At 39.5% G+C, this 14,384-nt stretch overlaps 1 protein-coding gene across 1 annotated transcript in view; it reads right to left on the bottom strand.

Moving 5' to 3' along the window:
- The window catches only part of LOC149434185 (1-phosphatidylinositol 4,5-bisphosphate phosphodiesterase eta-1-like), a gene marked incomplete at its 3' end in the record, with an annotated part of 101,720 nt that overhangs the window by 37,357 nt on the left and 49,979 nt on the right, over nt 1-14,384 (bottom strand). The window contains exon 4 of the mRNA XM_089663990.1: nt 11,624-11,753. Within this exon, the coding sequence (XP_089520116.1) occupies nt 11,624-11,753 (130 nt within the window). The remainder of the gene's footprint in view (nt 1-11,623; nt 11,754-14,384) is intronic.

Genomic DNA, 14,384 nt, shown 5'->3' on the forward strand with positions numbered 1-14,384 from the left:
AGAAACCATTCAGATTCCAGATTTTTTGCCAAAGCTTAATTGAACAAGCTGAAGTTAGATGCTATCATGCACAGCTGTACCAGTTTTTGCACTCTACAGTTTTAGTAAATCAACCCCAAAGTGAAAACATATGTAGACTTTTATTTTCAGTCTTTCTGCTTGCTGTTTCTCAAAGAACAAACTTTTCACACATTCAGAAAAAGACAGATTTAGGGAGCTAGGGGTTGCTTGGTAAAATCTTACCGCACTGTGCTAAAGTCAGAACAGTTCCATGAACCCCAATTCCTTGCAAAGTAGGCACACACAGCTCCACAGATGGTCACTGGGACTATACTTCCTGGAGCCTGTGCTTGTGTAGTTTTCTCTCTCTTTGCTTGTTTTTTTGTTTTTCATTAAGCTGTTTGTGTGCAAGAGGCAGCAAGGACTGTGTTACAGAATCCCAAGGAGATGAGTTCCAGGATCCCAATATTACAGCAAAATGGTGTGGGTGACCAATGACAGTGGAGCCATGGCTGGATGAAAACATACTCATTCAAACCATAATTTTCCATTTTGAATGACATGCACTTTCTAGGATTTGAACAAAGTCGTTTATTCTCTTTCAAAGATTAAATAAACTAGATTATATTTAGCTGTATATCTAGTGATGAAAAAAGGCAGATCTTTAAATTCTGTCAACAAAAAGCAACTTTCAGACATGCATTTACAAAAACTGACAGTAGTTAGCTTGTATGAGGCAGCTGGAATATTAGGATTAGTGATGCATTAAGAATGCTAAATGCACCATATTTAGAACAGTATAAAATGAGAGCATCAGCAATTCTGTGAAGAACACAACAATCTTGTGTGCCAATAAAACATGTCTTATGAGCGGGTTTAGATTGTCCTTAGAGACGCAGTCACAGTACTTATGTCATCAATGTCTCTGCTTCAAGCATCTGCCTAAGAGGATTTACTCAGGATTTACCCAACATTCGACAGAGGTTTTCTAATATATGGCGCTTCTTGTTATATAGGTCTTGAAGGCAAGGCAGTGCTAAGTTTGGCTTCCTGAAATGTTTTATTGAAGCAATTGTTTCTTCTGTGCAAACTGCATGAAGTTCACCAGGAGAAATTTAGTTACATTTAATTTTCTTACACATGAATCTTTTTTTGCTGTGTCAGAGTATGATTCTCAACGTAATATTACATAGCTATTTCTCTGCTGCTAAATACAAATGTCAAAGCAGAGTTCACTAAGAATAAGAATAAGTACAACTAAAAAATTGTTTTTAGCTTTTGATAGAAGCTGATTGTCAAGAAAGAAGGAAAAACAGCAACCTTATGCTTCCCAGATGAACTGTCTGACGTCTGTGCAAAAATAGGCATACAAGCATCGAGCAGGCTGGTCAGATACTACCACATCCTTTCACCAACTATGAGAATTGCACTGGCAAGAGACTAAGGGGAAATATGCAAAACCAACTAGGAGGAGACCCCCCCCCCCCCCCCAGCAATCCACCGCTGGAGAAGTGCCTCTGTGACTCTTAGCTCTTGCAGGAGAACTCAATTTTCTTCTTAATTTAACTTGAGCCATTTGTTCCTGGACCCATCTTTCTAAAACTCCAGAAAACTTTTTTTTTAAACATCACAAGATAGGCCAGCCATAGATGATGTGTTTTCTTTCCCGAAACTATGGGTCGCAGGCAAGAAAATCACTCGCTTCCCCCATCAACACAGTCAGTGGTGATGGGGGAATCCCTCCCACAGAGCTATTGTGTTCTTCTGGCTGGGGACCCTGGGGAGCTGTCCCTGCCATGAGCACACAGTGATTTTTGCTAGCACTTAAATCCACTGGCAGTAATCGCATGCTAGCAATCTGACATGCTGGTTTTAACCAAGCAAATCGATGGATCGACATGGGTACAATCAGCCTGCCCATACATGGATTGATCGAAATTTGAAGCATCTATGGCTGCTTTAAGGCACCTCTAGTAAAAACTATCCTAGGTCTGCATGGCTGCTAGTTAACCACTTCCCATCCAGCCGTTGTATATAAACGACTGGACGGTGGCAGTGCAGAGGTGGGTGGCCATTTAGAAAACGGCCTCCCTGCCCCCTGCTTGTGCGCGCTCCCTGGGAGCACACAGCACCGCGATCCAGTGCCCGCTGTGTCCTCTGGACACAGTGGAACACTGATCATTGTACGGGACCTCTGTGTGAGGTCCCGATCATGTGATCACTGACTGGCCAATCACTGATCACGAAGATGAAGAGTAGTAAGCAAGATGTCACTTCTGACATCATTGCTTACTATGTGAAATCTGTGAATGATCACAGAGGTCACATGGTACAAGGCTATTCACAACAGCCTTGTACCATGTGACAAGCTGTGACCAATCGCAGCTCACACAGTATTTCTCAATGGCTGCAAAATGCAGCCAGAGAGAAGGAGAAATGATTGTTTTTACAGCCTTTATGGGTGTAAGAGCAATCAGTGTAAAAAAAAAAAAAAAAAAAAAATCTTCATAACCCCCCACAAGTAGTACAGTGTCACCATGGTGACACTGTACTGCTAGGGTCACAGTATGTAAAAATAAATAAATAAATAATAATATAAAAAAATAAAATAAAAATGAAGGAAACTTTTTTAAAAATTATAATTTTTGGTTATAAACTAATTTGGGTTATTTTATTTTTTTTATAAAAAGATAACTGAATACATTTTGGCCAAGATTTACAAAGAAAGATTATTTGCAAAATTTTATAAGAAAAACACTTTTTTTCAAAATTTTCATTTATATAGCAAAAAAATAAAAATCCCAGTGGTGAATAAATACCACCAAAATAAAGCTTTATCTGTCTCAAAAAATGCTAAAAAATTCATATGGGTACAGAGTTGCATGACCGCGCAATTGTCATTCAAAGTGTGATAGCACTGAAAGCTGAAAATTGGCCAGGACAGGAAGGGGGTAAAAGTGTCCGAACCTGAAGTGGTTAATACAAAAACAATAGCTGCTCTAATGCCTGATTTTACATACAGCCATACTTCTGCTGTTGAAGGGATGTAGAGCTGTGGCTGTGATAGAAAAGGGATCCTATTGTTCAATCTCCCTGTCCTCTACCCTCATCCTGACACAAAAAGCCACGCATTATTTTCCCAGAATACAAGGCATTCTATGAATGGACAAGGGAGAGTAAAGGTGGATGAAGGACAGGATCCTTTCTTACCCAGTCAAAGAATGCTTTGTATTCTGTGAAAAGAAAACAAGACTTTTTGTGAATGGACAAGGGTAGAGGAAAGGGAGAGCAAATTAACAAGTGCAGAGCAGTATGGCAAATCAGGATATATCTTAGTAAATTGAGCCTATAATCTGAATTCACCCTGCATTTTTTAATTCTTTTTTTTTACTTGCAGAAGGGAAACACAGTTTTACAAGGCACATATTGGGTGGGATTTACTAAAACTGGAGCGTGCAAAATCGGGTAAAACCGGTCAGTTTTCAGGTTTTATTGCCAAAGTTTAACTAAACAAGCTGAGGTTAGAAGCTGAGTGGCTACCATGCAGAGCTGCATCAGATTCTGACTGCTCAATTTTTAGTAAATCTCCTGCATTGTCTCTTTAAAGCGGAGTTCCACCTGAAAAACAAAAAAAGTAAAAGTCAGCAGTCAGTGTGGCTGCTGACTTTTAAAATACAGACACTTAACTGTCCCTTGATCCAGCTGTGATCTCACCACCATGGTTTCACTGGCCGTCTTCTCTCCCTGGTGCCAGAATCTTCAGTGTGGGCACCCGGCTGTGACAGCTTGCGGCTTCACAGCCGGGTGCCCACTGTGCATTCACGAGAAGCGCTGCACTTTGTGAATGGCCCTGTAGTCTTCTGGAACCTGTCAAGTGTCCCAGAAGGCAGGGGGGGAGAACAACTTCCGCTTCCAATCGCCTAAGCGATCGCAGTGGAAGTGCGAACGGATATCTGTCAAATTCTGGTATCCACTCCCCCCCCAGCTTCCCAAAGGTGCTAATCCTTAATGAGGAGCGGGGGACAAAGGCTTAAAGCGGAACTTACCCTTTTGGGTGGAGTTTCGCTTTAACAAAGACAAGTACTTACTCAAGTGTATTAGAAACGGATTGTTCATAACCACATCTATTCTATTAGTATGATAATGAAATGCAACAAAACATCAATGTAAGCACTCATAGCCAGGTACCTTTCATAGGACTTAAAATTTTCCATGGAACACAGAACATTAAGTAGTTCCGTACAAATAATGTATTATACAATGTGTTCAAGTTAGGGCAGCTTCACACTGCCCCACTGCGCTTTGGGCAGGGTTAGCTGAGCTTTCCTATAAACTTCTTGTTATGTCCCGTGGTTTTGGTGCACTTTCTGAAAGCACACCAAAGCAGTGGGACATGCCATAAAGCTTTTTGAAGCTACTATCCCAGGTGTTGAAAGTACTGCTCAGATGACCCATTAGAAAGATTGCTGGCGTGAATATGCTTATACAGAAAGCATGACAGGTAATCCTTGGAAGGATCACTGCCCACTGACAGCTGTGGGCAGGGGTGGACTGACAACTCATGGGGCCCCCGGGCAATAAGGGATCATGGGGCCCCTGTGTCCTCGCCCACACTCAAACCACACCCAAAAAAACCTATGAAAGGTACCAGGGGCATCTCACAGGGCCCACTACTGACCCCGGGCCCTTGAGCAGTGCCTGAGTTCCCAAATGGTCAGTCCGCCCCTGGATGTGGGTGTATTAAATGTGAAGAGCAGCTTCATCCACTGCTCCTCCCGATTACCATGCCCCCGTAAGGGCATGGTCATCAGCAGGAGCAGGGGCTAGGTCGCTTGGCACATTTAATACACCCAAAGCTGTTAGTGTGCGGCAATCCTTCCAAAGGAAACTACAGGACATAATTGAAGTCTATGGGAAAGCACAGCTCACCTGCATGAAGACTGAGGATTAACTGCACTTTAATGAAAGTGTAGCAGGTTAGTGTGAAGCCGCCCCTGTGGAGAGTGTAGATGTTGAACCTGAGACAATCCTGCAAGCTTTTTCATTGAAAGAAGGATTCAGTTCCCAGTTCGACAGCATAACCTATCACTGGCCTTTGATTTACTACAGGCAGGGTAAAGTAATTGTTCACACATGATATGTAGCACATTGGCACTTTCACAGCTTGGTATCTAGATATAAAGCCATGTTTAAGTCTATTCACACCTACTTTTTACTTTTTTAGTTCGCTTCTTAACAAGTGTTGACACACATTTTATATATTCTATTGGGCATCACAGCACATGAAAATACATGGAAAAATGCCTCATTTTTCAAACCACAGCACAAAACACCACAAAGATCTAAACAGCCTTGTTGGGGAAATCTGAACATTGCTTCAGTCAGGCTATATGCCTGGCACTGGTTATGATCTTGTACCCCTCAACTTACCTTGCTAAACAGAGGGTCACGATACATAATATGAATGTGTGAGGGGTGTCAACTGTTTATGGTATTAGGCATGGGAAATGCTAGATTGCCCCATACCCAGCCAACTTGTTAGCCAACTTGTTGAGAGACTGGGTTATCTTGCTCTAAGTGAGCCTGTTATGGCTAAATAATGAGAATGTCTTCTGGAAACTCACAGGGTTTGGAGGTTTAAGGGTTATATAAGTGGGTTTGACTGGTATTAATGAGTGATGTGTCACATGTTAATCAGCTCTTTGCATAAATTATATAAAGATATAAATATATCCTGAAACGTAAACAATGGAGTACTTTCCATTGTATCATTTGTGCCATGTGCATACATTTAATCAACTTGAATTATATTTCCATTGCACAAGACAGTGGTATGGACTTTTCTACAACAGACTAATTGAAATACATTCTTTCCTTTTCCATTCTTTACATTAATTTCCTTACACTGCTGGGCTGCCTTATATTGCAACACAGAATAAGAGTGTTTGGAGGGTTTTCTACATTATACAGATGGTCTTCTCAGTCATTCTGCTTTCACACTGACAACATATTTTGCGGCTTGTCACAGCTCTGAGAATTCCCTTGGTGAATAGCACAGTCCCAGGGCTGAATGAAATACTCAGTAAAGCTTTAGTTAGACAGCCTTTGCAATATTGTTCTGTGATAGTGTATAGACATGTTTACCTTGTATGATAAAGATATAAAATATAGTCAAACATAAATCCCTGCATTGTAATTTGTTACCAATGGGTAAATATCTACATGTATACAATTTTGCAATAAATACATTTCTGTTTTATTCTGGCATTGTTATTTTAACAGAAAGTAATTAAATACCACTAAAAGTAAGCTCTGTCTCAAAAATAGTATAAAACTCATTTGGGTAGAGCATTGCATGAGAGTAATTATCAGTCAAACTATCAGAGCCCCTTTATTGGTATTTAATGCACAGAAGAATATTCCCTACATAAACAGGTTTCTGTGTTTCCAGGGGTAGACCAGCTATGCAAAGCAGCATACACATGGCAAATGAGACTCTAGTGAGAAATATTTGAGGATATAAATATGAGAGCTGTCATTGCTGGCTTATATTTAAAGGTACAGGAATTAGAGCTATTGATTTGTTGACCTTGATCAAGTACACAGGATGAGAATTTAGGCTTTTCATCATTGACTGACTCTTTGCTCATTTGGTAGTAAAGTTAGAATTAAAATTGACCAGAGCCCATTCCTTTAAAAATAACTCACATAAAATTCACTTTAACCCGCAGAAGCAATTTTAATAGTTTCTACAGTTATAGAAATATAAGCCAAAAGAATACACTGATGTCTTTGAACAGCTGGATAGCAGGAAAATTCCATGGGGAACCAGAGCCCATGTATAAACAATCTCCATTTAGACCACGTGAGACACATGCTTTACATTTTGGAAAGCATATTAGATCCCAAACGTAACTATCATTGAAGGTTTGCATAGTGTGGGAACATTATAGGGTAGAGTTCAATACTGTCTACCAACAGCTCATGAATATCAAGGGCTACTCAGCAGTATTAAAGTGAAGAAAAACTTTAATTAAATAAAAAATATATATTCTAGTATTTATTTCTAACTCAGAAAAGTTCTTTCAATTACTCTCAGCTTCCTCCAAATCTTCAAATTCCTTTTTTAATGTTGCTGTGATCTGGCTTCCATTTAGAGGGTGGCTATGTTGTTCTCCATGGTCTCAATATATGTAGGAACTTACTCTTGAGATAGACTATGGACTATAGACTATGGGATTTGTAGTGTGCATAGAGCAGTGTACACAACCACAACTAATGTGTACTGCTCATTCCAAACAAATGGGAGTGAGGGGAAAAGGAGAAGTTCATAAGCTCACAGAGGATGTTGCAAGGAGGCAAAACAAATGCAGTAAAGACAAATGAAAAATAGATTAGAGGCCTTATAGGGGATGTGTATGGATGATATTTGGAGAATAAGTATATCATTTAGTGTCACTTTAAGGCAGGGAATCTTACATAAAGTAAAGTAAACATGTCACAAACCAGTGCATTTTACAGTCAGGGCATAGTGAAAAAATGCATTAGCAGACTTCAGTGAAACCACATGTCAAAATGACCAGCAGATCCATAAATAAAGACAACTTTACTGTTCTTATAAAAATAAAGCTTTGTCCTGCTCCCTCCCAACTCCCAAACTCCCACCCTTTCCTATTGGTCTGTGAGGCTCCCAATCAAATCAAAGGACCAATAGTGAGGTTCAGTGGTAGGAGAGGTAGGAAACGTTAAAGTCTGTTTATAAGTTTAACTGCCTATATCTCCAGATCTTCTCATTATCCTGACATACATTTTTACTGAGGGCAACACCTGTATAGAGTGGCAAGAAAAAATATGTGAATCCTTTGGAATTAACTGGTTTTCTAGAGTAATTTGCCATAAAATGTGATCTGATACTCATCTACGTCACAATACACAAACACAATGTGCTCAAGAGAATAACACACACAAACAATTCTAATTTCTCGAGTCTTTATGGAACACACCCATTAAACATTCACAGTGCCAGAAGAAACAGAAAGTGAACCTATGGACTAATTACTTCAACAAAAGCTAATTGGAGTCAGCAGTTTGCACACCTGGAGTTCATTTAATGAAATAAGGTTGGAGATGTGGTTTAGAGCTACTTTGATTGATAAGACACTTAAAAATTTTAAGATTGCTGCTCATAAGAAGCATCAGCTGATATTAACCATGGCTCACAAAAAGCAGCTCTGAAGACATACGATCAAGAGTAGTTGATATGCATAAGGCTGGAAAGGGATACAAGGCAATCTTAGTGTTTAGGCATCTATCAGTCAACAGTCAGACAAATTGTCTATAAATGGAGACAGTTTTGTACTGTGGCTACTGTTCCTAGAAATGGGCGACCCGCCACGTTGACTCCCAAAGTACAATCCTCAATGAGGTAAAGAAGAACCCACAAGTAACAGCTAAAGGCTTGAAGACATCACCGGAACTGGCAAACATCCCTGTTCATGAATCTACCATATGTAAGTCTTTGAACAGGCAGGGATTCCATGGCAGAACGCATGGAGAAAGCCACTGTTCTCCAAAAAACATTGCTGCATGCCTGAAGATTCCCAAAGAGCACCTTGGCAAACCACAACACTGCTTGGAAAATGTTTTGTGGATTGATGACACAAAAGTTGAACTGTTTGCAAAGAATAATTCCACTATGTATAGGGCAAAAAGGGCGCAGGTTACCAACATCAAAACGTTAAAGTATGGTGGGGGGGTTTGCTGCCTCGTGGCCTGGACCACTTGCTATCACTAAGGGAAAAATGAATTATCAAGTTCACCAAAATATCCTACAGGATAATGTCAGGGTGGTTGTGCATCAGCTGAAGTTTAGTGTGAGACAGCAGGACAATTACCCCAAACAGTGAAGTAAATCCGCTAAAAATTGGCTTCAGAAAAAGAAAATACACCTTTTGGAGTGGCCTAGTCAAAGTCCAGACCACAACGCCATAGAGATGCAGTGGAATGACCTCAAGAGAGCCGTTCACACCAGGCATCTTACAAATGTGTCTGAGCTGAAGCAGTTTTGTAAAGAGGAATGGTCAAAAATTCCTCCTGAACATTGTGCAGGTCTGATCCAGAGCTACCAAAAGCACTTGCTTGAAAGAAGTTCAACCAGCTATTAACTCCAAGGGTTCACTAACTTTTTCCTCCAGTACCTTGATTGCTTAATGAGTGTGTTTGATAAAAAAAAATGAGAAATCAGAATTGGCAGATTACTGTAGAAAACCAGTAAACTCCAGCGGGTTCACATACTTTTTCTAGCCACTATATTTTACACATATACTTAGTTTCACTCATCAAGGTTTGTGACAGGTTTGCCGTAAAGTGTACCTGAGCCTCTGTTGCAGTTATCCTTAATTGAAGCTTCCTCTGTTCTGTGCTGGTCTTATACTCACCTGTCCCTGATCCTGCAGGATATCATTGACAATGTCACAGAGTCTCTTGTCAAAATTTTCTTGGCTGAGCCCATACAAGTGCTGTTTTCTATTCAGTCCTATAGAGAGTTTGTACTGTGCGCTCTGGTGGGGTATGAATTCTCCATAGAATTGAACAGACGCTGTATAACACATGTGCGGTCCCAGTTCAGAAGAGTGTGACAAGCAGAAAATTCTTGCTGGATAGGTAAGTATAAGACTTGTGGGGGGGGGGTCTTTGTGCAGGGAAAGCTTCAACATGCTGTACGTGTAACTACACCAAAGGTATAGTGACACTTTGAGGATGATTTACTAAAATAGTTAAAAATGTACACTCAAAAAAAATAGTGAAAATTTACTTTAACTATCCAATTATATAAAAAGTTACTGTTTATTTCATCTGAACATAATTGGATAATTGAAGTAAATTTTCACTCCGTTTTGAGTGAACATTCCCATCTCCTTTAGTAATTCAGCTTCTTGAAAGAAGAACTATCATTACACCTTTTTTATTCTTTTTTTTTAACTCCCTAGGAAACCAAGTGTTTATAGCCCTTGGCCCTGTTCAAATCCCTTTCTTTGTTTCTAAGTATTATGGTCAGACAACTCTTGCACCCAGAGGTGCAGCTTCAGAGACTAGTGCTACCATTCTCAAAAAAAGATCATATAGCCTAGACAGTCTATCAGGGGTGATTTTTACAGATCCACCGGTGGGTGACACAGGGCAGCAGTGCTGTGTGAGCTTTGAAGTTTTATAAATCAATAAATGAGTTATCAACATTGTCGATCTGTGATACACACATTCATAAATAGCAAACGCTCACACAGCACTATAGTGCTATGTGATCCATTGGCCGGGTTTTGGATGTGTAAAAACAGTCCTGGTGGAAACATAGCACCGCAGCTCTGATCTTTCACTGGTATGTATGGAAAATCAGTACTGCTTGCTGATTAATAAGAGTAATACTTTCCCTCATGGCTGCGGATCTGTGTAATGTATCAGCGGCTGTTTGAACATACACAGGATAGATACTTTGCACAGAGCCAAAGTCTTGAATGATATTTAACTATTATGAATGATCAAGCAGCACTGATTTTTCATTTATAATAGTGACAGATCACTCAATTTAGAGGGGGTGGGGCTCTGTACTGTCTGTACCTCCCCTCACAGGAACATCCATCATTGGGGTTTCAAAAGGGAGTTGAGCTACAGCATATAGAGGTGAGTTTTTTAGGACAACAGGCACACTGTTATATGCACTTGGTTCCCTGGGGACCTAAATTAAAAAAAGTAATAATGATATTTCATCTATAAGTAGAGTGATTACTTTGTATCGCCACTGCCAATATCAAAATGTCACATGCTTAAAGTGGCTCTAACTCAAAATGCTTTTTTACTTTAATGCATTCACACCACTGTCTGTCTTGTCAGGTGAGTCCTGTCACTGATCCAGCACTGTTCCAGCTGCATTATAGCTCCCCTTACTTCCTGATGCTCTCAGTCAAACCACAGGGCCATGGTATATCAGTGTTGTGTGTGTTTATGGATGCACACAGCCTGGCTTAGGAGCGCATGTGCACGGGTGCCCCCATAGTACCTGGTTTGCTAAAGAGGCACCTGGAGGAAGGAGGAGTGGACAGCACTGGCGGGGGGACTGCCAAAGGTAAAGGGACCACTTTGTGTAATATTATTGCACAGAATGCATAAGTATAACATCTTATTTTAGAAAAAAAACAAAAAACCTTTAATATCACTTTAAAACTGATGTGAATTCACTTCCACAGCTAAAGAGTCCTGTGATAATGCTTAAAACATTGTTACATATCGGAAACAAGAGACATTAAAGTATGTCAAATGCAATAGCCATAATGAGTAGTATCATAAAGAGGTCTGAGGTGATGGCTATTAGTTTGCATGGTGGATTACCCACAGGGGACTAGGAGTAAAATCACACAACATTTCAGGCACAATCTTTTCATTAAATCAGCTGTAACAATATTGATAATTTTATGTATACTCTGACTGGAAGAGCCGCCGTCTGATATCTGTGCGTGACCTCTTCACAATGGCTACAGGGTTGTAAGCAGTAAGTGGCCTACTTATTGTTATAAACAAGAAAGAAAAAAAAACAGACAGAGAAAAAGAAAATTTGAAAAAAAGAACTAACCTGGAACATCTGCCTGACTTTCCTGCGAGGCAAATTCACATTAAGCTTATGCATGAGCTGGTAGATTTCTTCTATATTCAGCAAGCCATCTCCATTCTTGTCAGCTTCTTCAAACGTCTGCTTCACCCATGTATGGTTGTGTTAAGGAAGTGCTGGAACTCATAAATGTGCCCAAGAATTGTACTTATTTTACACAAAAAACTATTTATAATCATTATTATTTCAGTGAACTTTTCTATTCCACAAGCATACAGTCAGAATGGTACCTTCGTAATTCACTCTATCTAACCAAAATGTGCAGCCTAGAATAAACAGCACCATTGTTGATAATGTCAGCAATTAAGCCCTTTTAATTTACTCCCCTCCTGACTGCCTAAATATACAAACAGTGACGCTGGACTGTCACTTGAAGGGCAGAGGTGAAGGCTTCCTTCTCTACGATGTGAGAGGCAAGATTGTGGCACCAGAGAACTGGGTCTCTGGAGAAGACTGGAGTAGAGGGGTTTTTTAAGCTGCACAAATCATATTTGGCAACAGTTACTGTAAACATTGGCAAAGGAAAGGATTGCCTTCACACAACAATTGTTATCAGAATAACTACTGGTCCTGTGTTTCTTACGGAACGATAAGGAAAATGGATTTTCTAGACTATCACTATTATTTCTGCAAGCTACTATGTAACTATGAACAGAAGGTCTCTATGACAAGAACAGGTCAAACTTTAAAGATACTTTGTCACCAGACTATCCATTTTGACAACAATCTTCCCAGAATATTATATGTACATTAACTGCTTCTGTGCTGCCCTATAGCAGACCTACTGCTACAGGGTGGCAGGGCTGCGCAAAATCACATATATATGTGTGTGTGTGTGTGTGTGTGTGTGTGTGTGTGATTTTGCATTTCCGGATACCCCACCCCTGTCAATCTCCAGGTTCCGGCCAGAGATTCCCTGCCGGCGCCCAGCAATTGAGGAGGAACAGTGAAAGGGGAAAGATCTGTGTGTAAACACAGATCTCTCCCCAGTCAGCACAAACAGACTTACAGAGCAATACAAAGCAGCTTGTCTCCCTAGTAAAACACACACAGCACATAATGCAAAACACAACACAGCACACAGTTAACCTTTTGATCACCCCAGATGTCAACCCTTTTCTGCCCAGTGTCATTAGCACGGTGTCGCTGCTTTTTCCCACATGGAACAAAAATATATTTTAAAAATGTTCTTCCCAAATATATTGACATATATTTGAAACACTACAATTTTGGCCGTATTCAATATATTTAACCTCCCTAGCGGTCTGATTATGTCAGTATTTCTGTGCTCAAAGCACTACATTTTTTGCATGGAAATATGTATTTTTTTATTGTAGGCCTGTAATTTTTAGGAATAACTCACTGAAATCTGTCCGAACAAGAGTATAGTAAACATCCCAGGTATGTTAAAATTTAAACACGAAATCATAAATTATAATTTAATAAATAATCATAAAAACCAATAAAATAATAATAAATGTAATTCAATAATATAATCAAACCAAAAACACTGAAATTTGAAATATAGCGCCAAGTTTGCACTTCATTGAGCAAAGTCGCAAAATCGTTTTCAGTGTCTGATGATGAATTTCCCCACGAATCATTATCACTCAATTCTGCAAGTAGTTTTAATTTACTATTCTCTAGCTGGTCTAAAACCGCTTTTGACCTAAAGGGACGCTTTTTGGATGCCATGGAAATCTCAGTTTCCAGGTAAAAATGCAGGCAGGGCACAGGACAAAGCACTAGGGACAAAATGTATGTGAAATGGTTTGATACAGTAATGTTTTACTATGTGATTTTAGTGAATGTCACTTTTTGACATTTTTAAATTTCCTGCCGTTCTGTCCCCGTATGTCCTGACGTCGCAGGGAACGGAACCCCGAAGACAGATGCCGGCATCGGCCGGAGGACATTGCAGGGGACACTGCAGGAGGGACATCGTGGGAGCGCAGGACAAGGTAAGTGAAGAAGAGATCCCGGAGAAGCGCTGCAAGGTATTCCCGAGTGTATCTCGGGGTTACCACTTGTGGTGCTGAAACTTTACCCCGAGCTACACTCAGGAATACCGCCAGTGAGGTTAAAAAAAAAAAAATATATATATATATATATATATATATATATATATATATATGTATACTGTATGCTGAAATGCCTTTTTTATGTTACAAAATATATGAAGAATATTGTTAAAAATATATATTTTTTAAATATATTCTTCTGATTTTTTAACATATAAAACAGTCATTTTAACATATATTTTTACATATATCTGTAAATGCTTTCCAAAAATGTAGATTAAATGTAGTTTGAAAGACATACAGTATATTTGAAAATGTATTTTTTTTAAATATTTTCAGATAGTTTGTAATATATAAAAAATGCATTTATATATAGATACAGTGGGGATCGAAAGTTTGGGCACCCCAGCTAAAAATTTGTATTAATGTGCATAAAGAAGCCAAGGAAAGATGGAAAAATCTCCAAAAGGCATCAAATTACAGATTAGACATTCTTATAATATGTCAACAAAAGTTAGATTTTATTTCCATCATTTACACTTTCAAAATAACAGAAAACAAAAAAATGGCGTCTGCAAAAGTTTGGGCACCCTGCAGAGTTAATATCTTGTACTGCCCCCTTTGGCAAGTATCACAGCTTGTAAACGCTTTTTGTAGCCAGCCAAGAGTCTTTCAATTCTTGTTTGAGGTATCTTTGCCCATTC

The sequence above is a fragment of the Staurois parvus genome, unplaced genomic scaffold (assembly GCF_062004578.1).
Source record: "Staurois parvus isolate SC_StPar_1 unplaced genomic scaffold, SC_StPar_1.0 ptg001806l, whole genome shotgun sequence".
Taxonomy (NCBI): Eukaryota; Metazoa; Chordata; class Amphibia; order Anura; family Ranidae; genus Staurois; species Staurois parvus.